The following is a 27,944-nucleotide window of genomic DNA, read 5'->3' as shown; positions in this document are numbered from 1 at the left end:
CAAACTGTGCTTGAGTCTAAAGCCTTGTGGGATGGAGCCTGGATCTGCTGAGCTCCTGATCTTAGCTTCCATTTCAATTGATGTTGTGAAATAATACTAATCCATGCAAGTGTTATTGATAGATTGTATTTCCCTGTGCTTTCAGAAGTAGAGAAGGACATCAGAAGTGACTGGAGAACAAAACCACACTGACATCAGTCATCTGGAGATGGTTTAAGACCTGTTTGAAGCTCAGCTGACACTAGGGACAGGAGCTGGTAAAGCCATACAGCCCTTCAATTTTCTTTGAGCAGTTTGTCTTCAATCTGACCTCTGTGGCAGATGGGGTACAGAATTGATAGTTCTGAGCTGATGATTCTCCTAGCTGGTACCAAGCAAAATCTCAGTTGTCAAAAGAATGAAAAGAATCACACAGGAATCATTCAAAAATTGAATTCACTTTTCTTTTAATTTTGAATTAATAATATTTTTATCCTTTAGCAAGAGGTATTTACAACACCCTGCTAAAACAGTGCAAAGCCACAGTGTGTTGGGCCTACCTAGGGCTATGATTTAAGAGTACAAATTCAGTGCAGAAGTAGCTGGGGCTGCAATTACTCCTACCCAGCCCCACCTCCTGGGTTGAGCTACAGGCACCTGTGTCTTTCAGCTGCTCCTCACATCTCCCAGGAGCCTGGCACAGAGCAGTCCAGCTCCTTCACAGCCCAGGCTGGAAGAGAAAGGCAGCCACAGAAGGCAGTTTAAAGATACTGTAAACTCATCAATGCTGATTGATTGATTGATTGATGCACTCATGCAAGTTAGGTCCTGCCAGACTGCTCCCTGTTCTTTATGTGAGGAACTTCATACTCACAGCAACTCAAATTTTACTGCTGCCATTAAAAAAAAAACCCTTTCATAACAATTTTACTGTTACTAGGTACGTTGGTAGTTGTGAGGTCTATTTTTCAATCTCAAAGCAAGAGTCAAAAATACTACAGAATATGTTTCAGAAGATACTCAAGCACTCTTCATGCTACTTTCTTAGCCTAGCTGAACAAAAAAAAAACAGCCCAAAATCTGTTGGTCCCCATGGCAGTATACACTGTATTTTTCTTTCTGTCCTTGCTCACATCTGGTCAACAATAAAATCTAATTACATGGATTACAGCAGACTAAGTAAGCCCTGAACATGTGCTAAGCTAAAAGTAATTACCCTCCTGTTTCTTAGGGAAGTTATTCCCCTTTCTTTTTCCAGAGTTGCTCTTTCTCTACTTTGTCAACAAACTGCAGAATATCTTTGGCAAGAAGTTCAGGTTCCTCCAAAGCTGCGAAGTGGCCACCCCGAGGCATGAAGTGGAAGGAGACAATGTTGGTGTATTTCTTCTTGGCCCAAACCTGGGGTATGTGCAGGATTTCATTAGGGAAGGCAGCAATGCCAGTGGGTACCTGTACTGTGAGTCTGAGGGAGGAGAGAGAACATTGTCATCTTCCAAACACTTAAATCTGCAACAAATCAAAAGTCCCAAGGAAGTGGTCCTGAGCAGTTGGGCACACTCTTATTAGGCATTAAAAATTGGACTTCCAGATCCTAAAACTGAAGACAACACTGTAATTCCTGAGGGGAAAAACCTCTCTTTTATTTTGCATACAGTGATATTAAGGCAGTTTTGCAGGGGATCCAGGGCATGAGGCTCAGAAGCAAGGAAAGGGAGAGGAGAGCCCTAGGAAGTGGTGGGCAGCAGATTTCCTCTTGCTGCACACAGGGCTCAAATTGATGGGCAAGCACACAATTTGATAAGAGCTGGAGAGAGATTTACAGAGGAGATAACCACTCAAATATACTAAGCCTGGCAGGACAACTGGAGGGTAGGCAGGAGAATAATTACTTAATGGGAGGGAGAAGAGAGGAATACTGATAATCTAGACTAGCTCAGAAGCAACATTTCTATATGTAGGACTATACCTTGTAAATTGACTCTTGCTTTTAACTGGCACAAATGCACACTATAAAACATTCTTCACATTAGGAAGTGTAAGGAAGCAACTGGATTTGAGGGGTGTGAATGATCTGTGCTTGTTCTAAGAGCCACATTTTCTAGGTTTGAATATCCCATACACATAAACTGCCTTGTCAGAAGTGACAAACTTTAAAATGTGGATACAAAAAGTGTTGGGCATGTAGCCACTGGAGGGCTGAGGTCAGAACTTGTCACAAGACTGAGGCTCTGTCCTCTGGGCACTTAGAAGCTCACACAGCTCATCCAATGCAGGCAGAACCAGAGCAACACACTGCCCACAGCATAGCCACAACAGCTTCAGGAACTGAGTCAGCTTCCTGGGAGCATCATTTCACAGCTAAATAAATAGCATGGCACTAAGCTGGGGGTGCAAATACCTCAGGGCAGGTTTAAGCCTTCACTCATACTCAGGCTGACACATGTGCATGCAACCAAGCTGCTGCCTGAAGAGTCTGGGCAGCAGCAGGCACATCAGTCTCACTGACTTCTCAAGGATGCAGTTTGTCAGCAGGCTGAAGTTGCTTCCAAAGGAAGGACTTGAGCCTTTTGCAGAAACAGGATAATTGTGTCCAGAAAAGTACTAAAACTACAACCAACTAAACTAAGCAAAACTGACTGTGTGACTCAGTCACAGACCGATTTAGTAACTGAAATAAAATCGGGAACTAGATGGCTACACCATGAATGGGAGGCCCTCAAGCAGTGCCTCCAGTCAGATCTCCTCACTGAGGGCTCAGGATTCCTGCCTAAGCACCGTGTTTTGCAAGCACAGCACAGTACCTCAACTGCCTGGCATGTCTTGCAGAGGAGTACTGTGAGAGAACAGTGTTTTTCCTCAGCATTCAGGAATCTATAAGGCATGCAACTGTAAAATTAAAATATTAAAAGAGAAGGCACACTTACTTTTCATGTTTCTGCGTGCCTATCCCCTTCTGCAGGTTTTCCTTGTAGAAACGCATGGAGGAGACAATGCAGCCTGACACCCAGTAGATCATGATATTGGTGAGCAGATCATCCAGGCTGAACTTCCTGGAAAGGCAAGCCCAAGAGATTGCTTAATTAGAACTGAAAATTAATTTGCAGGGACTTGACTTTGGTTTGGTTGTAAGGGGAAAAAAATATGGGAAATAAATAGTGGTTAAGAGTGGAGAGGTGAAGTTATCACTCCCCCTCTGTCTGCCAGTGACCAATTAAGGATGCTAAAGGCTGTCAGACACAAACTGGGATGTCACATTTTAACTCCTACATGGAAGGCAGATTCTGTAGCAGCCATATATTCTGGAAAAATCCCTTTGCCCAGGATTCTTCTCCTGGGAAGCTGAGAAGCCTCAGAGAAAAAGGAAAACAATTCTTATCTCATTTGCTTCTCGTGTGTTTTGCTGCTTTGGAATGTGTTTGGAGATGGTTTATCCAACAGATGGTTGTTTCATTGGTTTCATGTGAATTGTTTTGACTTAATGACCAATCAGGGTCAAGCTGTGTCAAGGCTCTGGAAAGAGTCACGAGTTTTTCTTTAGTATCTTTTTAGCCTTCTCTCTATGTCCTTTTAGTATTCTTTAGTATAGTTTGGTATTCTTTAATATATTCTAGTATTATAAAATAATAAATTAGCCTTCTAAGAACATGGAGTCAGATTCATCATTTCCTCCCTTCGTCTGGGAAGGGAGGAAATGATGAAGGGAGGAAATGAATTAATACAAGAGATATAAAGCAAATACAAGAGGTTCCAACAAGCACCTTATGCTCCAGCATGGCTGTCTCTCCTGCCCACAGACTGGGAGGGTGGGAGCAGACAGCACATGCAGCAGCTTGTGCCATTTATTAATGATAATCTGAAGTGCTACAGTGAGCCCTCAACAGAGCCCTGACACACCAACATGTGCTGTAAACAGTGCATGTTTAATATAAAGTTATTAGCTGTATGCAGGGCAAACATTCCATGCAAATCTGCTTTCCATAGCATGTCCCCTCTCTCCATTCCTGCCAGGTAGTTCTCAAAGGGGATTTCAGCTCTGGTTTCTGCTGCCCACTAGACATAATCCTCTATTAGCAAATGGTAGGTAGATGAAGCTGTAACAATCAATCCAAAGCCAATCCACAGGGAGTTAATTGTTAGTATTACAATGAATCATGAGCTGCCAGCACCTTAATGTGGGTTAAACTTTTGGATTTTGTGTCCTAATGAGATTCTTCCCCATAAGTCAGTTTTTAATATCCTGCGGTTGCAGGGTCTATTTCTTTCCTAGGAGGTGGAAGTGGGAAGGGAATCCCTCAGCCTGCATGGCCTGTTTGCCTCTCTGTGTGCAGCACCAGCTGTGGTCACTCCAGGCTCCCTGAGGGGTGAGGTGACCACTTCAGACAAACCTCCTCAGCTGTGACCCTGGGCTCAGTCACCCCATGCAAAATGGAGAAAGGGCTCACCTCTCTAGTCCTCCATCCTCTAGATTCCGGAATTCCATATCAGTCCACGAGGAAAACTTCTCCAAGATGTATGCAGCCAGTCCCACAGGGGAGTCATTCAAACCACAGCCTGTAAAGGAGGAGGGAAATTTACCTGTAACTGATATCCAACTACACAACTCTTAGAGAAGCTGCCTGTTATAATACAGGGGATATAACTTTACAAAGCTGTTCCATCAGCTGCTGTCTTAAATAAATAAAATAATACAATGAGCTGGAGCCATTTAATGCCAAATCATAAACTAGAAGTGTCTGCAAATGAGCAGGCTCCACATTAGCTCACACTGAACATTTTTTGAACTGATGTAACAGTATTGGATTTCTGCTGGCTTTTCTTTTTTTCTGGTAAGCTAATAAGATTAAGCTCTATGTGCCAAGGAGGGTTTGCTTCCATTAATCTGGAAGTTGTCATGTATTAAACAGCATTACAGAGCCAAACCCCACATGCCTACACATGACCAGGAGGATTTGCAGCATTATCTAACAGCAAAAACATTTTAAGGATTATTAGACAGTCATTAAGGAACAGCAAGGCTCTGCTAAATGGTCCATCTTCTGAATTAGCAACAGCAAACTGCCTTCATGTAGAACAAGCCTTCCTATAGATTTTATAGTTTGCTTTTCTTGGACAGAAAGAACACACCTGCACTTGGAACTTTGATCCCACATCCTAGTGCTGTGAAATACAGGGACTGTAAACTGTCCCAGCTTCTCAGGAAAACATGAGGAAAGGGAACAGCAAGTTCCTTGGGAACAGCTTTGAAGTTGAATTTGGGAATTTGGTGGAATTTGAAGTTCCACCCTTGCAACCCAGCCTTCCAGGAAGGTGCCTAACACTGCAGCTGGCACAAGTTCACCAGTAACTGCTATTTAAACATGACACTGGGATTTCAATTATTAAGCAATCACTATTGATAAGTGCAATAGCAAGTGTTTGAAAAAGTTCTGCTGAGCACATTCCAGATGTGCTGGGCATGACAAGCCTGTTCTCAGCTACTCACTGTGAGTAGAGTGCATCTGTTTACATAGAGAAAAAGTGACACTGATCCTCAGAGCAGGTGGAATGTAGGCATTTCTGCCAGAAATTCCTTCAGAGTGTTTTTCCCCTTTTAGGAACCTGCCACTGCCCTGATCCTCCTTCTTTGTCCTTAGGAGAACTGCAGAAATGCTCCAGCTCCCAAAGCATGAACTGGCTGCTGGTTCCCAGTCTGCTCTGACAGACCACACCTGGCTGGTAAGGATAAGAATCAGCCAAAATTCTGATTGAGAAGGAGCATGGCTTAAGCATCTTTCAGATATCAGCTTCCCTCTCTTTCCTAAAGCACAAAAGAATGGCAATTTTTAGGAACCAAAGCTCAACAGAAGCAAAATTTTTTTAAATCCATACAATTATCCTTTTGCCTACACATTTTAAGAACATACCTGCCTCTGTAGGTAAGCTTATGGAAGACCATTAAGAAATATTTCCCTTAGCTATATTTTAAATAAAATCCATCAGTGAATTGCTGCTGCACCAAACTAAAAGGTAGTCAGTACTCTTGACTCAGTTGTCCAATTCAGTCACAAAAGATGTTTTTAAAATAGAAACACTTAATACTCAGCTACTTAAAGCAGTTAAACCATCTGAGTGACTAGCTCATGTAGAAAGAACATTCACAGCTACAATTTTTTTTCCCTTGAAAGTCTGCAAGTAATTTAGAACAATGAGTGAAAGTGAAATTTGATTTTACTTCTCAGGTATTACTTATCACTATAATAAATAAGCTACATTGTGTGCTGAGACAGCTAAAAGCTTCTTGTAGTTTACATTACTTGAATGTGAACCATTCTCCGAGAAGAAATTATCTTTTGCTCTCAGCAGAGCTGCATTTGAAATGGAATTACAGTCCCCAGTGATAGCAGAAGTGGAAAAATATGAAACAATCTATTTTATTTATGAAAATTGGAAAATTAGGTCAGTGGAACTTGGAGCATGCTCAGTTTGGGTGTGCAGATACACTGCAAACCCCCCCTATTTTCTGCATATTTTAAGCAGTACATTTTGTTTCTATGAAAGTACAACTAAAGTGAAGAGATTTAGGTATCCCAAGCTCAAAAAAGGTTGTGGGGTTATTTTTGTTTGTTTTACCAACAGTATCTGGTTTTGTAGCCTGTATGTGAGCATAGCCAAACTCAGACAAGATCTTGTAGAGCCATTTCTTCAAGAAGGGAAACATCCTCCTGACATCTTCATCCTGGAATCCAAAGAGCCCTGGGAAGTACCGGCCCAGCAGGATGGAGAGCAGGTGAGAGAGCCCCAGCTTCGAAACCAGGACCATGTTTAAATGGAGACCTTTCACATGGCTAAAGACAAAAAAAAAAACCACACACAAATTAACAAAAAGTTAACAAAAGTTCAAAGTTGGTGTATTTAGAATCATAGATTATCCTGAGTTGGAAAGGACCCACAAGGATCATCCCAGTCCAGCTCCTGGCCCTTCACAGGGCAGCCCCAAAAATCACACATTGTGCCTGAGAGTGTTGCCCAAACGCTTCTTGAACTCTGCCAGGCTTGGTGCTGTGACCTGTAACATTTAAAATGTTACTAACAGGAATGAACATACTTGAATTCCAGCCTGTTAATTACATCATGACCTCAGCTGCCCTTTGTAGTGTGGCTTTTCACACAAAAATGACAAGTCAAAGGGACAACTCTCAGTAATCAGCACACACTAATCCTCCTTTTTTTTTCTTTAAAAGTACTTGTCCCTCTCCAGACTTTTTGTAGTGAGGCCACTATCAAACTGCTGCACAACTGTTTGACAGAAAAAACATTGAATATAAACTAAAGTTATGTCATTTTGGATCTTTGCTTAACACTGAGCACCAAAGGGAGAACCTACATATTGTATTTGCTGGGTGCCCCGATGTAGGGAGGAATGATGCATCTGACTCCATGTTCTCAGAAGGTTAATTTATTATTTTATGATACTATATTATATTAAAGAATACTATAATAAAGGATACAGAAAGGATACTTACAGAAGGCTGAAAAGATAATAATAAAAACTCGTGACTCTCTCCAGAGCCCCAACACAGCTTGGCATTAATTGGCCAATGAGTGAAAACAACTCACAGCAGAAACTAATGAAAAAATCACCTGTGAGTAAACAATCTCCAAACACATTCCACATGTGAGCACAACACAGGAGAAGCAAATGAGATAAAAATTGTTTTTCTTTTTCTCAGAGGATTCTCAGCTTCCCAGGAGAAAAATCCTGGGCAAAAGGATTTTTCAGAAAATATGAATGCTATACCTACACAGCAAGGACTTGGGCAGGAGCTCCCAAGTCCACAGGAGATAATTATTCACTATTCAGACTAAAAGAGCTGCACCAAGGGGGTACTTACCTCGGAGCTATCTGGGCCAGGTTGGTGCAGATGACACAGCCAGCATCACCACCCTGGGTGTAGAACTCATTGAATCCCAGTCTGATCATCAATTCATAAAATACAGAAGCAGCACTCACGGAATTGAAGTCTGCATTTAAAGAAAAGAACACTTTTGTTGCATTAATTCCACCCACACTTCTGACCCTGCAGCACTGATTCTCCACATCAAGGCAATGTTCAAGCTCCTCAAAAGCTACAAGTCCCTTTCTCCTTGCCTGACTGTTTGCAAGCCCTTGCTCAGCATCCAAGCACAGAGAGCAGGCAGAATCCATGAGGAGAACAAACTCCAGCCTTTGTTGCAGACGTCTCCACTGCTCTGAAGGCTGACCACGAAAATTGTGAGTTTTTTTAATAAAATCCATCAGTGAATTGCTGCTGCACCAAACTAAAATGTAGTCAGTACTCCTAACTCAGTTGTCCAATTCAGTCATAAAAGATGTTTTTAAAATAGAATACTCAGATACTTAAAGCAGATACTTAAAGCCAGGGAAGCAGAGAAAAGCAAACCCAACTGCCACTGTCACATTTTTTGAAAAATCCCTTTGCCAGGATTTCTTCTCCTGGGAAGCTGAGAAGCCTCAGAGAAGAATGAAAACAATAATTATCTGATTGTTTCTCCTGTGTTTTGCTGCTTTGGAATGGGGTTGGAGATTGTTTATCCAACATGAGAATCGTTTTTACTTAATGACCAATCACAGTCAGGTTGTGTCGGGACACTGAAAGCAGTCAGGAGTTTTTAATTAGTATCTTGTTAAGCTTTCTGTCTGAATCCTTTAATTAGTATCTTGTTAAGCTTTCTGTCTGTATCCTTTCTCTATTCTTTAATATACTTTTAGTATAGTGTTCTTCAATATAATATAATACCATAAAGTAATAAATTAGCCTACTAAGAACAAGGAGTCAGATTCTCAATTCCTCCTTCATCCTGGCGACCCAGCAAATACCACATCCAACCTTCTCCACATCTGCACATGCAATTAAATACTAAACTCAGTGTCACTTTAAACACCACCTCCTCAATTTGCTGCAGTTTGTGTTTGTATAACTCAGAGCACAAGCTGAGCAAGCAGGTATTTGGCTGCAATCTGTCATGTGGACACCAGAACTGCTTTGTTTCAACTCTTCCTTCTCAATGCTGTTGAATATGGGTGCAAAACACCAAAAAGGAACAGTAATAAAATAAATTTCCCCTGCCTGCTCACTCACAGACAGTTCATGGATGCAATTACAACTCTTGAGTTGTAACTTCATTGCTCCAGGAACTAGTCAGTGATGTCACCTGAAGTCATCCCCTTATGTCCCTTGTCCCACACACAGGATCTCTGTTTCCTCACTGGGAAAACAAGAAGTGTGGAGCAGGAGTTGCTGTTCTGCTAACAGAAGAGTTACAGTCTCAATGTGAGGCTGGGCTTGCGGGGGTTCAGTTTCTTCTCCTGTGTCATACCTGGCTTGTGGGGTGCTTCTGAGAAACCATAACCAGGGATGGATGGGCAAATGACTTCAAAGATGTGCTCATCCCCGAGGCCGTGGCTCGCAGGATCCGTCAGCAGGGGGATGATTTTGTAAAACTCGTAGAATGAGCCAGGCCAACCATGAACCATCAATAGTGGCTTTGCAGCCTGGCCTTCAGGCAAACGAGGAGGCTTTACACGAACAAAATGGATATCAATGCCTGTAAAAGTAAAATCATTAATTAGCACAGCCAAATTTACCGTGACACTGAAACTAATCACAGAACAGATTAGGAATAAAGCTTTTTCCTGTCTTTTTTTTTTGGCGAGCATGCAAACACACTGCACCTCTCTGGATACATTTATCCAAGGACCTTAAAGTACTTCATAATGGGCAATTAAGCACCACAGCAGCCAAATGGGGTTGGCTATTTCTGTTTTAAAATAAATTGGCAAATTAAGACATAGGAGTGAAGCAATCTTCCAACGGTAACACAGTGACTCACGCAGCTTGCAGGCAGAGGAGACAATTACATCATTTAGTCCAAGTGCCCTTAAATTTTACCCAAATGTCCCTACATGGCACAGGAGAAGCTTCAGTCAGCCAGAGATTTTTCTTCCTGAAAGGCCTGCAATTGCAGCTTGAAGGCACCAAGAGATAGGGAATCCATCACAAGGTGCAGCTGTTTGTCTGGGGGCATGAATCACTTTCCTCATTTTGTGCTTGCCTTACTTTCCATTTGAATATGTCTGGCTTCTGTCCCCAGCCACTGACTCTAAATGCTGCACAAAAGGAATTTTTTAAGCCTTCACTAAATATTCTCTGTCTGTGGAAGCCTCCTGTAATCAGGTCACACATCTTAACTGCTGATAAACCAATCACGCCAAATTGACGATTTGAAATTACCTCCTAAAAGAGAGTAAAAGTGTTCATTTTTGTAGTTCTTTCCCACCCTTTGTCCAAAGCTTTCAGTATCTCTAAGTGAATAAACCAAACCAGGAACCTCTGTTCTAGTACCAGTCTCCAGTTTGACCAGTAAAAGGTAAAATCAGCAGTGTAGTTTCCATTTTAAAAGCTTCACACAGCATTGCACCACCTGCTTCAGGTGAGCTGCTCTCCCTCAAACTAACTCAGGGCTTTGTTTTCCAGGAAACAGGAATTTGTTCCCTGAATTCCTCATTTCTGGGTGTATTTAAGGTTGTTTTACTCACATCAACTCCAGCTCACCAGCAATCCCACCATCTTTCACTGACTTGAGATTTCCCCATCCTTGACACTTCTGTGAATCTCTGCACTCTCTGAAAAGCTTTCAAGTGATGACAGAAGGTAGGAATCTGATACACAGCATGTTTGACCTTGTCTTTTCATATCTGCTCTCTGTAATCTTTCCCAACCCTGAGATTTCCCTTCCATTGCTATACATAGTGCATTGTCCTTAGCTGCTTCTCCCTTTCTTGTCTCAGATGGGGCTTCTTTCTTCTTTGTTCCAAGGAAGCCTTTCTGGTTTTATCTTTTTCAGCACTAACCATCATTTAAATAAGTAGTTTAAGCTCTAACCACTATGTAGCACCATTTATTGTCCCAAATCCATTTAAAATACCATGGCAAACTGCACCTTTAGAAATAACACACAATTATGGGTGCAAGTAAAAACAGAACAAAATACCTGTTAAGGTTAAATTTTGCCATCATGGGAGACAATTGCCTGCTGAGCTCTAGACCTACAACTGGACCCAAGCACCACCCCAAATCAGGCATTTTAAGAAGCCCAGCCTGACCAAGGTCCAGCACCAGCACACCTTGGCTGAATGAACTCTTTGGAAAGAATGAATGAAGAGAAACCATTCCCTCACAGCTGGCAGCACATCACCCCCAGGGGAGAGGCATTGTGCTCTCCTGGGCCTGGGAATGCTGGAAGAGGTGCAGCAGGGCACATCTGCCCTGCCAGGCTGAGGAGGGCTGCCAGGCTGATGCTTCACTGTGACAGCAGCAGCTGGGCAGCTCCACAGAGCACGAGGAGACATCTGTGGCAGTTTTTGCATGGCTGCATGCAAGGCAGGGAACATGTGTACAGCTTAAGATCCTCTTCTGCTCCCAAACACTCGTGCTTGGCTCCTGCTAACACCAGCTGACAGGCTGCTCATGCACAGGGAATTCCATTTGTCATTCCTTGTCCTGAAGGCTCCAGTTACAGCCAAGGAGTTCCCTGCTCCTTCAGCAGTGATGCCAAGGATCCAGACTATGGCAGCCAGGGAGGGAAGGCCCTGTGACACAACCAGAGCCTTCTTCTCTGCCTAGCAGACAAATTTATCTATTGCAGACAAATCTATTTGTCTATTGCAGATTTCCCTTGCAGAAAAATTTATCTATTGCTGGTTATATTTTAAGGGGAAAAGCAGCACACCTTGAATCTTTGTTTTGAATTGTGGGTACTTGTTGAGGACTTCAACTTGTTTCTTCCAATTGAACTGGTTTTTCCAGTAGGACACCACCTTCCTGAGGTGCACTGAGTTGGTTCCATAATGAAAGCAGCTGTTCTCCAGTGGCTCAGTGAATCGAGCCTGGTCCAGTCTCCTAAACAAATCCTACAGGGAAAGAGAGGGAAGAGACATTAAAAGCCCTTGTGTCTGCTGTCTTGGGCTGTGTGTGTTTCTAGTTATCCCCACGTGAAACGAGAACTATGGAAATAACATTTCTAATTAGACACCTGTGCCTTTTGCTGATGCTCCATCTGCTGTCCCAGTATTTTTTCCTCCTGCAGGTGGCCTCCTTCCCCTTCCATTCCCAGCTGTTCTCGGCCTTTGTTCTGCAGGGCTGCCTGACCTGAGAACCTCAGAGTTAGGCAAGCTGCTCTGCTGGCATTGCTGTGGCTGCAAGGGGTAACTCCTGCTGCCTTTCCTGGGTGCTTTCCTCACAGTCAATGCATGGATCTGGCCCAAACCTTTTGCTTTCCTTCCCAAACCCAGGGGTGGGAAGTCTTTCACCAGGAAACACTCAGAAGGATTTTGCATAGACAGAAAGTTGGTGAAACCAGACTGAAACTGAAGTTTGCCAATCAGTCACCTTCCCACTGCACTACAGGAGATGTTGGTGGCACAGCAAGATCACTCCAAAATCACTCAGCAGGGAAGGACAGCCAAGAGCTCCTCCCTACTGCAAACAGAACCACAGAGCAGCTGAAAGACAGGTCTGGAAATCTAATCCTGCTCAATCATTTTAAAGTTAGAAATGATCCATCTTAGTGTCTGCAGTGTAAGGGGAAAGCAGAATGGAGAGCAATGTCTTTTGACATTACTAAGAAGGGTAAGCAAAGTGTTAAAAAACCCAGGCCTTGCTGAGAAATTAGGAATCTATTATAAATTAATAATGTGAGCAATCCCAGGAGTATTGTTTGAACCATGACTCCACAAAGCTCTGTGAAATTGTTCAATCCCTGCCTTAAACACACACAATCAAAATCTTTCTATGCAACAAATTCTGCAACGTATGTGTTTACTGTAATTACCACAGTAATTTAGTGTTGACCAAAGTAGACTATTAATTACAGAAGAATCAGCATCCAACACAGCTGCAAACATAAAGCAGTCAAGAAAATGAGGTATTTGTAATTGCTTTGGAAAGAAAGGGGAAAAAAACAAGACATTGTTCTTATTCTGGTCTACACAAACTGAGGAAAATGCACAAACAGAAAAACAGAGTTGAATAATCTGTAATATGATTTTTATGTTTATTAGGCTTTGCAGAGTAGGTTTATTTACCAGCAATCATGCAAGAGCCAGCTGAGAACAAAATTATACCCTGAGATCTGCCTATTCCTACCTATCTTCTGAAGTACTGAAAAATCCCTTCCCTCAATACCTGGCCATCACTGGCACCCTGTTGGTTCAATTTAAAAATTACTTCCAAACACATTCTACATCATTTGGCCATTTCTTCCTTCCCTTCCCCCAGCACAGAGATTTGCTTACACTCAGCTCTTCCTCTGCAGTCTCCACCTTAAATGGTCTAACACTGGAGTCTTCTTTGGTCTCAGGCTTTTGTCCCCTGCCCCACCACCCATCTTTGAAGGGCAGTGTCTCTTCATTCTTCTTGGAAAAGAAGTAGTAGATGAGGAGTGTCCCCAGGAGCAGGAACACCTCGAGCAGCATAATGCCTGCAGGAGAAGAGCAGAACTCTGGTGAGCCCAGTCAGCTCAGAGAGACACACACATTTTTGGGGAGACTTTTCCCTTTTCAGACAGGATTCCAGCTTCAGGATGTTCTGGCACTCACAGGATATCAATACTTCTGTGAAATTTCTGAAACAGAATGTTTCAACCTACCCAAATGAGGAAGAATTATTTTAAATAAAAGGCACGTAATAAAAACAGAGCTCAAAGTAAGTTAAAGAGATAATGTGGCAATTAAATAGTCATTATAATGAAAATATGACATAAATATAACTTAATGATTACAATTATACAATTGACATTTAATGCCTTCTCTTCCTCTGAAGTTCTAGATTCCCCACAAATCCCAGGGCAGAGCATCTCTTCAGCAAGGCTCACATGCTCCCTGCCGCAGATTCAGAGGGGAAGAAAAGCAAGGCAGATTATACATACAGAATAAAAAGCCAACAGTGTGAGTGAGGGCAGCCACCTTGTAGCTCCCAGTCAGCCAGGAAGTGGAGCAGGGATATATTTGCACAACCCTTGAACAGCAGAGTAAAGGGCAGTCAGACCTTCCCTTTCCTTCTCCCTGTGAACTGTTTTAAAGAGGAAACAAAAGCCCATGCTCTAAAATGTGATCACATTGCCAAAAAAAGTGACAAAATTCTGTCAAGGTGCAGAGCAACCTGATTTCACAGCACATCTGCATAACCCAGCTGCAGGGCTGCTGTGCTTCAGTCAGAACACTCAAAAAAAATATCTTGAATATATTTGGACAGTTCGTGCTGCAAGTAGAAAAACCACTTAGACTTGTCTTTAATAATTAATGTTTTCAAGCATGCCTTTAAGTGTAAGAAACCTTAGCAAGGTGGTTTGGGGAACAGTACTGTCATCATTTTAATGCATAATTTTAAAGAATGTCATGCTTCAAACACTAATTAGCTGGGGAATTACTAAGACATCAAGTATTTCAAAACTTCTGTAGGGCAAGGATTGTTTATGACCCAGAACATCTCCATTCTCTCTAGAGCCAGAAGGTTTTGTTGGTTTTGCTGCTGCAGAGTAATTTGATGCTCTGGAATGGCTCAAAGAGTCCTCAGAATGCACCAAATTTACTCCTGGATCAAACCAGGAATTTTAGCACAAGTTAACAGGAATTCACAGGATTAGAGCAGGAATGAAACTGAATGGAATAGCTTAAGTGCCTTTATGTGACAGGACATGTTTTACTCAACTTCTTGAGTTTAATTTTCTAATAGCTGACAATAAACAAATAAATAAATACACAAGTCAAGGTAAGCACCCATAAAACACCTGTGCAGATTGAACATTTGTCCAGGCACTGTGCAGATTGAGCAAGCTAAAAAAAAAAGAAGAAAAAAGAACAATATTCTATTTTTTACACATGCAAATGCTACAGCCTTAAAAGTGCCTGAATCCTCAGAGAATGGAGCTATTGGATGATAGGCACTGAAAAAACTTGATTTGTTTGTTTGTTCCACTGGTGCTTCCATAATTTCTGCCATTGTTTTTCTTCACAATGTTTGTTATCTGGAGCACAAGACAACACTCCTTTCCCACCTTTACAACACCCAGGCTATAACTCTCCCCAGAATGAAAAAGTTTATCCAATTTCAGCTTGCCTCAGCACACAAACCAATGCAGTTTAGGAGCATCCTGAGCACAATTAAATTTTATTGCAAAGCACAACTGGAGGGGCTTCTAGAAACCTCAGAGCACTTTACATAGAAATGATACCTACCACAGCATTTTATAACATTTCTATTCCTCTGCCTTCATGGAGAAGAACAGCAGCTTCCTCAAAATCACAACACAGCTGGGGCCATGTCTGGGCTAGAAAGGTTCACCACCATAACTGTGAACACCACACTGAAAATCCCAACTCTGGGCCAGTCTGATCTGTTTACAGAGACCCCAGCAAACAGGAGAGCTGCTGTCAGTGCCAGCCCTGTTGTTCAGGCTGGGCCGCCTCCAAAAGCAGAGCTCTCTTTTCTCCTGCTGTATCAGCACCACAGCCCTGCCTGTGGCATTCACATTCTCTGAAAAATCCCTTCGCCCAGGATTTTTCTCCTGGGAAGGTGAGAAGCCTCAGAGAAAAAGGAAAACAATTCTTATCTCATTTGCTTCTCCTGTGATGTGCTCACATGTGGAATGTGTTTGGAGAGTGTTTATCCACAGGTGATTGTTTCATTGGACTCTGGTGTGAGCTGTTTTCACTCACACCAGAGTGAAAACAAAGTGGTCACTTTGGCCAATTGGGGCCAAGCTGTGTCGGGACTCTGGAAAGAGTCACAAGTTTTCATTATTATCTTTTCAGCCTTCTGTAAGTATCCTTTCTGTATTCTTTAATATAGTTTAGTATTCTTTAATATAATATAGTATCATAAAATAATGAATTAGCCTTCTGAGAGCATGGAGTCAGATTCATCATTCCTTCCTGCCACAGGGATCCCTGCAAAAACAGCGCCTGCCAGCACAGAGACAGAGCTGCTCTGCCCAGGAACTGAACCTCCATGAGCCAGAAACCCTCATATCCACGCCCTGAGCAACAGAACCATTTCTGCTCCCCACCATCTCCTCTCAAGGACACTTGAGAAGCAGAATTTTTGCAGAAGAAGGTCTGGGGTGGGATTGTGTGCAAATGTGTGTTCCGCATTCACCCTGGACCACAGGTGGAAAGAAGAGGCTGTGTGAACAGACATCCATGTTTTGCAGAGAATTCAGACTGGAGGATGAGCTTGTTTACCATCCAGTAGTAAGTGCCAAAACCTGCTTCAGGTCTCACAAGAATCCTGACTTTCACCGCAGAGAGCTGGGGCTGGTGACAAATTGATTTGCATGGGATGTCATCCTGACTTGGAAGAAGCCACCTCTGATATTGGTTGGGTTATTTTTTTGCTAACAGAGAGACTCTCTGTATTCAATCTCTCCCAATTGCCTTGAAAGTGCCTGTAAAATTCCTGATGATAATGAACATGGGCCCCAGAGCTCCAGGAGTGTCACATTTTTCTGTGAGTGCCTGGGAAGGGAAGGACCAAGTGCGTCAGCAGCATCTGAACCTCACCAGCTCATCCAAGGGGATTGTTTTGGGAGGGATGAGCTGCTGGGATGCAGCATGTTCCTGCCAGCAGCTCCAGCCTGGGCCCAGAGGAGGCCACTCAGAGCAGTGATTTCCCAAGTTCTGCATTCAAGCTGCTTCTCTGGAGCTCTGGTGTGTTGTTTGAGCAGCACAAAGCAGCCACAGTTGTGACAAACCTGCTCCAGAATTTCCTCCGCTAATGACTGCTGGGATCTGTGGTGCAGTGGAAGTGATCAGCTCCTTAACACTTGTTCCACGATGCAGCAATACAGCACCATGAATGTGGAAGGACAAACAGGTACAATAACACTTTTCTACCCTTATTTTTCAGAGATGTCAACAACAAAGTGCTGGAGGTTTTATTGTCTGAAGTCTCTTGATGCAACTGCACTGGCACAATGCCTTTATAAATGAGGGCTTCAAAGGGAGTTCATGTTTTGGTTTGGCTTTTTCCTCTTTTTATGTGACCAAAGGCAAGACCTTAGAAGGAAATATTTCCATTTATTCCATGGTCCTTAGGCTCTGAGACTTTGCTGTACTCCAGGGAGGATATTGTTTGCAGACAACACTTAAATACCTTTGACAGTACTTTTATCCTAAAGAGTTCAAGGAGGAATGCTCTTGTTTTGCTGCTTTAAAAACGTGTTTTCAAAGAAAAATACTGAATTGCAATGGGCCCAGTAAATAGCTCTGAACCAAGCTCCTCTTGAAGAAGGCCAAGAACATCTCATTAAATACTTCTGCAAGAAAACCCCAGAAATTCCTTACAGTATCTTACAGCTTCCTATTGGAAACACTCCTGGTTTTCAGCACCTTTCTGCATTTTGATTTGTCCCCCATCTGTGCATTAACATCAGAGCTAAGGGGTCCACAGGAACAGAGCAATTATTATTTACATCAAAGCTGTGTCCTGTCTCTTGCTTTGTCTTCATCAATACACAGGAAGAGATGCCTCATAGAACAGAGATCTTCATTTTCAGAGGTCATCTATGAAACAGCTCAATGGTAAAATCCCCCTCTCCTTCTATGAGTAACCATCCATCTCAGCCTTGCAGCATTAGAATCCATCTGAAACACATTTTTGGAGAAATAATCAACTGTGCAGACCTTCAGTTTAATGCAGAAAATGCATTCTGGCCCAAACACCATCCAGCTGCCACAAATGATGCACAACACCCACAGCTTTGGGGGTGCCACCAAACCCTGCCAGGGCAAAACTGCTGCTGCATGGCTGAGGCAGGACTTGTGACTCTGCTGCTTTCAGAGCTAATCATGCTTTAGGGTTAATAACATTTTCTCCCCGGGACTGGTTTACCAGTACACTGCAAGGCAGCTCAGAGCACTTGGCACACTCTGAGAGACACAAGGTTTATTGATTAATAATTACCCTGCAGGAGAAATAACAGCTCCATTTGGAAGTGATTTTTCTGTGTATTTTTGTTCCCCTACATAAAATCCCACATCAGGCTTTACCAAAAAGGCATCTTTCTGCTGCAGCACCTTTGTTCACACCCTGCTTTGCCCAAAGAGCAGAAACTACAAGTTACTCTTCCCAAGAGACCTGAAGGAAAAATGACCCCACTGGAGGACTTCAAAAACTCATGGCACCTGGAACAGAGTCCCTGAGCACTGCCACAGCCTACAAGGAACTAAGACATGGCACAGTGCCCACAGCTTCACCCTCAGTCTGTCCCCTACCCTCTCCAGGCACCACATTTTTGCCGTCAGAAACAGACAGAAAACCACCAAGTCGCTCATAGAAGAAAATCTTCCTATTTCTGTAGTTTATGGAGCATCATGACAAGCTTGAAAATAGCTTAGCAAGGCAGAAATTGCTTTGCCTACAAGTGATAACATCTCCCAGGTGAGCATGGAATGCTGCATTAACATTGGAGGGGAGGAGGAGAGGCAGGCACGGGATGAAATAAAGCAAAGCAAATCAAAGACAGGAAATACAAATCCAACAGAGTTTCTGCCTTGTCTCGATAAGAAATTTAGCATTTACATTTTTTATTGCCACAGGGAGGTGGCACACAATGCTATCTCCAAAACAGCAGGAAGAGATGATATCATCCCATTTTACTTTTTTTTTTTTTCCCTAGACTGTTCACAATCAGAAATTAACCATTACAGAAGGAAATTAATTAGGAGGCTGTGAGCAAGGAGTGAGGTCACGTCCCCAAAGCAGTGAAGCCCACTGTCCCAGGGCTCCCCCAGGAGTGTGCATGCTGCTCCCAGCCAGGCTGGGGGTTCCCTGCTGAGGAACACCCACAGCTCTGGCACTGAGGCACTGCTCCCATTCTGCTCTTCAGCTGCTGTGTGCCCTGGCCAGCAGGAACAACCAGCAGGGCCAGGGTAGGCTCTGGGGTGCCCCTCTGTGTCACGGTGATATTGTCTGAAAAATCCCTTCACCGGGATTTCTTCTCCTGGGAAGATGGGAAGCCTCAGCTTCTCCATGTTTTGCTGCTCTGGAATGTGATTTAGAGAACTGTTTACCCAGGATGTGAATTGTTTTTACTTAATGGCCAATCCCAGTCCAGCTGTGTCTGGCTCTCTGGTCAGTCATGGGTTTTTATTATCATTCCTGTCTAGCTTTCTGATGTAGCCTTTCTCTTTCTTTAGTATAATTTTAATATATAATATAATAAATATAATATAATAAATATTATATAATAAATATTATATAATATAATAATTACATTATAACGAATATTATATTATATTATATCATATAATAAATATCATATAATATAATTCATAATATGACATATAGGATATTATATAATCTAAAATAGAATATAAAATATATAAAATATGTTTTGTATATTTCTATGTTATATTATATATATTTATATTATATATTATTTTATTTATGTAATATAGAATATATTTAATATCTATTATATTTTATATATAATATATAGAATATTATATAATATAAAATACAGTATGTAAGATATAAAAATAAAGTATATATAATGTAATGTAAATATAATGTAATGTAATATAGTATAATGTAATGTGATATGATATGATATAATGTGATATAATGTGATATAATATAAGCCTTCTGAGCACTTGGAGTCAATTCTCATCTCTCACCTCTGCATCACCCAGAGCTGGCACTTACAGCACTTGTCCCTCCAGGCACGTTATTCCAGAGGGGTGCTTGAGCACCTTGCACAACACATTCCCACCTCGTTTTTCCTGCAATTACAATCTGTTGTGAACTCTCCAGTACCACACTGAAAGCCTACAGGCACTGAGACCCAAGTCTAACTAAGCATAAAAGAAAAGTAGCACAGGAATAAGTTCACTGTCATGTACTTTGCCTCACCCAGGGGCAGAACGTCTGTAACCACTGGCCAGCCAAAGCTCAGACCCCAATCATTATTTAAATCACTGCTTTCTTAAGAGGCAGAGACTCAATTTACAACAACACATATCTGAGCAACGTTACTTCTTCTTTTAAAGCCATGTCCTACACATTATTCTGTGCTGCTTAAAAACATGATTTGTTTATCTCAATTTTATTTATTTTGCTTCTATTATGTTTGAACAAACCCACTCTCTTTCAAGAGTCTAAAAAAGCACAAACTGACAGAATCCAGCTTGGGATCTGTGTGATGCCCGTAAATGTGATCTAATGACTGTGTGCATGATTCAGGAGAAAAGGGATACACTCTCCATCTACAATAATTTCTGTTTCAGACTCTGCAGGCAGAAAAGCCACGAAAGAACTCTTAAATCAGCACTGTTCATGATAATTAAGAGTGAAAGAGCTGTTCAAACAACCATAATAATGCATCAAGGTGAGATAATGCAAAGATTTTATCCTATTTACCCTATCCAGCCTTTACTCTATTTAATGACACTCAAATCCCAGTAAGAAGAGGTTTTTTGCACAGGTGCAGAGAAGTGACAAGAGCCTGGCATGCAATGGAGGGTGAAGACAGCTGAAAGCTCCCTCAAATCCCATCTTCCAGTTAAAAGAGGAAAGGATACCATGCCAGCAACAAATTTTTTAAACAATTCTTAGCCACAACATCTTGAGCTTTACTTCAACATTTCATTCCTAGTGCCTGAAAAGAAATTATGAGCAGCACGTGGTTCTGTTTTGCCTTCCACTGGAGCTTCTAGCAGTAATGAGGTTCACCTCCTCATCCTGTGCCAGCATCTGCATTTTACAGAGGAGGTGGAAATGAACCAAAGGAGTGAGATATTACAGATAAGGAAATGAGATCGGGGTAATTGTTCCTCAGGCCTTAAGGCAAATTTGGGCTCTAATTTTAGCTTCACCAAATCCTCCAGCAGTGCACAGTAAAAGGTTGCCCTCCTGCCCTGCCATGGTTTTATTGCCAATGTTTTGCCTGCCCTGATCTCCAGATAAGACTTGTTTTCATCCCAGGCTGCTTGGTGGTACAGCACAGCACATCCCCTCCTGTTTACTGCAGGATCTTCCATCAGTCTGAGTCTCTTAAGATTCTTCCATGGAATCAGGGAGGGAAAGATCTTTTCAGCTAGCAGATTTACAACCTTTTTGTATTAGCACTGTTAGAAAACTGTGTTACTGAAACCCTTAATTATTAAAACATGCAGAATTGATGTATATGTGGTGCTTTAGAGGAGAAAAAAAAAAGTGCAAGCAGTTTGAGGTGCATAAGAACAAAGTACATGACAACCCTTCAGTTAAAAGAAGGTGTGGAGATAAAAACGATGAATATAAAGACTGCCAGAGGAATTTTCTGGCAAACTGCAAGACAGATGAGGTGCACATTGTGAATTTAAATGAGGTAAGGGCAGCACGAATGAGAATGTGCTCCTTGCCCCATGATGTGAGACTCCCTCAAACCTCTGTGATGCCAAACTCCCTCCTTCCATGTGATGCAAGATGACCTCCACCATCTGTGATACCAGACTTCCTCTTACCTCTGTCACACCAGTCTCCCTCTTACCTTTAGGATGAGAATCCATCCTCCAGCAGTGAAGATTTCCTGCTTTTTTCTGTAACATCACATTATTCCTTTCCTCTGCGATATCAGACTCTCTCTTATCTCTGATGATTTTTTCCTTTCTCAGTGATGCCAGACCCCCTCCTTAATTCAGGACACCACATTCCCTCTTACCTCTGTAATATCCAGCCCTGTGATGTCAGACCCCTCTCTTCCTTTCTCAGTGATGACATTTTCTTCTTCCTTCCTGAGGCCAGACTCACTCTTACCTCTGTGCAACACTCTTTCCTTCCTCTGTGATAGCAGATTCCCTCTCACCTCTATGATGACAGACCTTTCCTTTCCTCAGATTCCTTCCTTCCTTCCTTCCTTCCTTCCTTCCTTCCTTCCTTCCTTCCTTCCCTTCCTTCCTTCCTTCCTTCCTTCCTTCCTTCCTTCCTTCCTTCCTTCCTTCCTTCCTTCCTTCCTTCCTTCCTTCCTTCCTTCCTTCCTTCCTTCCTTCCTTCCTTCCTTCCTTCCTTCCTTCCTTCCTTCCTTCCTTCCTTCCTTCCTTCCTTCCTTCCTTCCTTCCTTCCTTCCTTCCTTCCTTCCTTCCTTCCTTCCTTCCTTCCTTCCTTCCTTCCTTCCTTCCTTCCTTCCTTCCTTCCTTCCTTCCTTCCTTCCTTCCTTCCTTCCTTCCTTCCTTCCTTCCTTCCTTCCTTCCTTCCTTCCTTCCTTCCTTCCTTCCTTCCTTCCTTCCTTCCTTCCTTCCTTCCTTCCTTCCTTCCTTCCTTCCTTCCTTCCTTCCTTCCTTCCTTCCTTCCTTCCTTCCTTCCTTCCTTCCTTCCTTCCTTCCTTCCTTCCTTCCTTCCTTCCTTCCTTCCTTCCTTCCTTCCTTCCTTCCTTCCTTCCTTCCTTCCTTCCTTCCTTCCTTCCTTCCTTCCTTCCTTCCTTCCTTCCTTCCTTCCTTCCTTCCTTCCTTCCTTCCTTCCTTCCTTCCTTCCTTCCTTCCTTCCTTCCTTCCTTCCTTCCTTTGTGATGCCACACTCCCTCTTACCCCTGAGATGTCCAAATCCATCATAGCTCTGTGATGCCAGACTCCTTCTTTCCTTCCTCATTGATGCCAGATTCCTTCCTTCCTTCATGGTGCCAGACTCTCTCTTCCCCGTGTGTGACACTTTCTCCTTCTTCAGTGTGAGACGACCCCAACCCTCTGTGATGTCCAACTTTTCCACATTTCCATCCTTTTTCTATGATGCCACAATCCCTCCTTTCTTGATGATATCCCTCCTCCCTCAATGATATCTATCTGCATGAGAGAGACTCCTTCTTTCATCTATTATTTCAGTTTTCCTTCTTTTTCTGGGACACCAGACTCCCTGGCCACAAAACCTGCATACTCCAAGTATAATGCAAGAAATGTGCAAAATAATCTATAAGATAATCAACTCATTTTGCCTAGAGCTATAAATGCAAAAAGAATAAAGAATATTAAATGTGACTATGGAAACAGGAAGAGATCAAAACTTGTTGTTTCTCTACAAAAACTTAATTCCCAATGAGGAAAGGAACTTTGAATGATGCCAGAGGAGGGGAACAGATGGTAGCCATCATTTTCTGTCAAATAACTGCAACACCAAAAGGATGTGCCAGAGTAAACATGTAACAAGAACAATTCCTGCTACTTTATCTCTCCCTTAATAACAATATTTAAGTTCTGTTTAGATTTCTAGAGACATGCACTACCTGTACCCACCAGATGAGAGCAATTAACACTCTTGATGAAGCTCCCAAGAGGGCTTGGTCCTCCAACAGAGCTTGGGTTTTGATTCATCAAACAGGGGTGTTTTACCTGAGAGGAAGATTTGTTTTCTATCAGACAGCAAAGCCCACCCAGGCTGCAGATACAGAACAAACAGGGAGAGCAAGAGCTGTGTGTCCTAACTGCAGAATTCAAAAGATGAGCAAGATTTGACTGCTGGGTGCAATAAATGTGAGGAGAATTGCTTGAGACACAAAGAAACAACAAAAACCCAAAAGTTTGCTGAGCCCTTTCTTGTCCTGCTGATGGATTACACCTAATGATCTCCTGCAGAAATGTTTCAAAAAAAAAAAAAAAAAAGAAAAAAGCTGGAGAAATGTCAGGTGACAGCTCAATTTTCAGAGAGGAAACCTGGCAATCAGCTCCTGTTCTTGAATCCAGCAGGATCCCTCCATAAACATGATCACAGGTCATTCCTTCATTCTGGCAAATGCCCTATCAGAGAGAGCAACTAACAGAGCATGGCTGCCACAATTCCCACAAAAATATTCCCAGCCCTGCCAATCAGAAAGCATTTAATCAACAACAACATGCTCAAATAGATATAAAAAACTCAGAGTGCTGCTTAAAAGAACCAGCCATAAACCCCAGGGTATATTCAAACCACTGCCAGCCATCCTGCCATGTCTAGCATGACCAAGATATTACAGCAAATGCCACTTTGGAAGATGATGTTTTGTGCTTTACCATTTATGTAAATACCCATTTCCACACACAGTGATGCTTTTAATTAAAAATAATGTGTGCAGAGGAAGAATCCAGGACTTTTCCAGCAGTAGTATTCAGAAGGGAAAAAAGTATTTTCAACATTAATTACAAGCAGACCAAAGCTCTTCAGAGAGAAGTAAGATGCTCTGCTTTCCAAGTGACTTCTCCTCAGGGACTTAGACAGTAATTAGAGCTCTATTTGCCACATTTGGAACTTGCACTTTGCAGAAGTCTGCCCTGGTTCTGGGATTGTGCATGGCATGGAGAAAATACTCTTGCAGGCTCAATGAAATAGTGCACACTCTGCCACAAAGGCAAGGCTTTACCTCTGCTCATCTGCCCACAGAATTTGAATGCTCCAACAAGAAATGTGCATAGGAACATGTAAAATAATCAATTTATTTTGCCTAGAGCTATAAGCTGTGCTTCACCTACTACCCCCAGCTCTGCTTTGCCACTTCTCCACTGACAAATTACTTGACAAACTATTACTGAAGCAACAGGAATTTCTGGGAGTATTACCATTCCAGAATTATTACCCCTAACTCTTTCATTTACCTGTTGTAATTACTCAGAACAAATTGGTCCTTCCACTAAGGAGCCTGAGCTTATTTCACAGTGCTTACAAGATTAAAACATTGCCATTTGATGCCTAAAAATCCTGGGCAGGTCTGAAAGCTTTGTTGAAACCCTGGATAAACAAGCAGGCTGAAAGGAACGGTGTTACCCTGCGGAATGACCAAATACTTAAAGTACAGTAAATCAACAGGGGGCAAAAAAGCCTTTTAAAACACCCAGTAATCCAAAGCCTATTTTGGGTAATTCTTACAGACAAATTGCATGTGGATTTTGCCTGCACTGGTTATTACCCACCATGCTCTATTTCAAATTATTTACTTCAATGCTATGATCACACGAAATAAAACAACAAATTCTGGGAAAAATAACAAGCCAGCAGAGTTTAGCAAATCACACACAAGTTTCAACAAATTTTTAACGATTTTTTGACTGGAAATGAATTCAGACTGGAAAAGATGCAGAACAAAGATCCATGAACTTGACACTGTGCCAGGACCTTCCCCACAAAGACTTCAGCTCTGACAAAGATCTAATTCCTGTCCTTGGACAACTTCAACTGTGGATTGATTTTCAAAGCTGCTTAATTGCTTTTGGGGACTATCTTCCATCGATTTTCAGTATGCATTAGCAATCTGTGCACTCAGGCCTCAGCTTTAGCTTATTTCAAACAGAGCAATATCTGCTTCAGGGGAGAAGAACAGCATCCCCAAAGAGCAGGGCCAATCCACATATGAACCCTGCTTTTGTGGCTCTCTGATAACTCTGAGACATTTGCTTCTAAGACTGATCCTATCTTGTAGGTTCACCTAAAATTACCAATTTCTCTTATTTAAGGTAAAGCTAGGCTAGGAAAAGAAGGGAAGAGAAAGCATCCTAATTCAATAGGGTTAGAAAATTAAGCAATGCATTTGAAAATGGTATGTTTTAACTCCTGGGCAATTAAAATCCCAGCTGAATTCTGACAAACTAAACCCAGCTTGAGCAGAGTACATAATTTCCTTAGTCTTTGCAGATTGCTCAGTTATGCAACAAAGTATGGGCATTAAACTTACAAGGTTTTCTTCTCATGCCTAAAATGCTTGTTCAGCAAAGGGAATTATGCATAAAGTACTCAATCAAATCATCCTCAGGTCTGGCAAAATTATCCATAAATAAATAAAACCTCAATTTCACATCCCCATTTAGAAATAAGCAAATAAACCATACAGAAACCATTTACATGCCAATAGTTAAAGTCACTTACTTTAACTAAACAGGGAAGCCTGGCCATGTTCCCGAGGAACGCTAAATAAAATTGTTATTTCCATCACAATTTTATGGAAATAAAAATTTTATGGAAAGTTTAATAATAAAATAAAACAATTTTTTATGTTTTATGGAAAACACAAAAAATTATGTTTTGTATATATGTTCTATATATATGTTACATATATATATATATATAACATATGTATATGTGTATATATATGAATATATATACATATATATACATATACATATGTTATATATATGCGTGTTATATATATGTTCTATATATGTTATATATATATATAACATAATTTTTAAATTTTATTTATAAAAATAAAACTTTTAAAAATGTTTTTATTCCATAAGCACTGGTAATTTTTTTATGATTTTTATTTACAAAAAATAAATCTTTTAAAAAATGTTTTTATTCCATAAAAAATAAAACTTTTTTTTAATGTTTTTATTCCATTACCTTTTTTATTTTCACTGTTTTATTCCAACTTACCTCTGGCTCCAGCTGTTGGGGATGCCACACACGCTCCCCTACCAGGAATGCAGATTAGGACCTTCCTGTTCCCGAAATCAGCACAAAGCCCCCAGCGGTCCCAGCGCTTTATCCACACTGGAACAACTCCCATTGTCAGGAATCCTTGGAGCAGCAGCAGAGCCCTGCGCACTCTTCAGATCCCTGGCATTTACGGACCTTCTGTTCAGCGCCGGCAGGTTTGGACACACGGACTGGCTTGGAAAATCGCTTTCCTTTAGTGCATGGGGAGCCAAAGCTCCTCTCCCCGCCGGGGCCCCGCTCGCATCCCTCGGGGAACGTCCCAAACCCATCCCGGACCGCGCCCGCCGCTCGCTCTCACCTGCGGGGCCGGAACGGGCACCGAGCCCCCCGAGCCTCCGGGGCCGTGTCCCCGCTCCGCAGCCCCCGGGAGATGTCGTTCTGTCCGGGCACAGAGGCTCCGGAGCACCGCAGGTTTGTCCCCGCAGCGTCCCGGGCTGCGAACGCCGCCTGCAGGGTCAGGGCACGGCCGGGAGCTGCTGGGAGCTGGGATCCGCCTGTCGGAACTCAGGACATCCCTCTGGCTGTCCTGGACTGCCAAGATCCCTGCCAGGGACTCGGAGACCCTGGCACAGAGCCCAAGATGCCTGTGGTTTTGATTATGACCCATAGAGCAAACTACCAACCTTATATGAAGATCTGCAAGCCATGACAGTTTAAGTAGAAAGATAGTGAATTTATCACGGGGTGAAAAAATAGATTTTTTGGGGTTTTTACAATGGGGGTTCAGGGGGCAAGATGGAGGAATCTGGGTGTGTCCAGCCTTTCTCCTTCTTCTTGGCCTCCATCTTCTGCTGTGATGGTGGCACTTTTGGATTGGTTTAGAGGAGAAGCTCACTGTCTAACATAGGTGATAGGTACTGGAAAGTAACTGTAAATATTGTACATGAAGTTTTTAGTATAAAGACATAACACCCCTCCAGGGGCAGGCTGAGTGCCTCAGACTTTCTTGCTGAACAGACCTTGGCAGGACAGGAGAAAATATTTTATAGATAAGATACAATAAACAACCTTGAGACCGAGAACTGAAGAGTTCAGATGGCAGAACTCAAGAGAAAGACATACTGTGCCAGACAGAGGGAAAACACTGAAAATGCATCTAACTTGGATTTTTGTGTGTTGTTGTCTCTGAACCTGTATTCTCCAAGACCTGTCTTCAAACTTGGGCAGAGAGAGCTAAACAAGCCTCAGAAGGTCAAGCAGCTCATCCCACCAGGAAAAACAAAACAAGCAAACATTAAACTCCTCATCATCTCTGAGGTTTTACCATTCAGTCTCAGTTTTCAGCTGTTACTTCACTCCAAAGATCCAATCCTCCTTTTCCATCACCTCCATGCCATCCTGTTTGGATTGCTGGGCTCTTGACAGACAGACCTGTGATCACAGATGAAGATTCCTTTCATACCTTTCAATCTCTTCAGCCAAACCATCACAGTCTGCTCAAGCAATCCTTTGCCCAGAGCCTTTGGGGTAGCTCTCACTCTCTTTTGTTTCGAGCAG

General features: G+C 42.2%; 1 protein-coding gene across 3 annotated transcripts; it reads right to left on the bottom strand.

The window, feature by feature from the left end:
• Positions 1–429: 429 nt before the first annotated feature.
• On the bottom strand, positions 430–26,846 carry EPHX1 (epoxide hydrolase 1). Of its 3 annotated transcripts, none has more exons than XM_063152580.1 (9): positions 26,746–26,846; positions 13,313–13,497; positions 11,749–11,929; positions 9,337–9,564; positions 7,851–7,980; positions 6,589–6,803; positions 4,422–4,530; positions 2,904–3,029; positions 430–1,441 (listed from the first exon to the last, which is right to left on the bottom strand). In XM_063152580.1, exons 2-9 carry the CDS (start codon positions 13,490–13,492, stop codon positions 1,216–1,218), a joined length of 1,395 nt encoding a protein of 464 aa, XP_063008650.1. In that variant the 5' UTR covers positions 13,493–13,497; positions 26,746–26,846; the 3' UTR covers positions 430–1,215. The 3 variants fall into 3 exon arrangements, with proteins under 3 accessions (XP_063008650.1, XP_063008648.1, XP_063008649.1); XM_063152578.1 differs by lacking the exon at positions 26,746–26,846 and adding an exon at positions 26,385–26,656; XM_063152579.1 differs by lacking the exon at positions 26,746–26,846 and adding an exon at positions 13,945–14,096.
• Between the last annotated feature and the right edge of the window lie 1,098 nt (positions 26,847–27,944).

The sequence above is a fragment of the Melospiza melodia genome, chromosome 3 (genome assembly GCF_035770615.1).
Source record: "Melospiza melodia melodia isolate bMelMel2 chromosome 3, bMelMel2.pri, whole genome shotgun sequence".
In the NCBI taxonomy this organism is placed as follows: Eukaryota; Metazoa; Chordata; class Aves; order Passeriformes; family Passerellidae; genus Melospiza; species Melospiza melodia.
The sequence above is the reverse complement of the archived record's forward strand: the minus strand, read 5'-3'. Positions and strand labels throughout refer to the sequence as shown.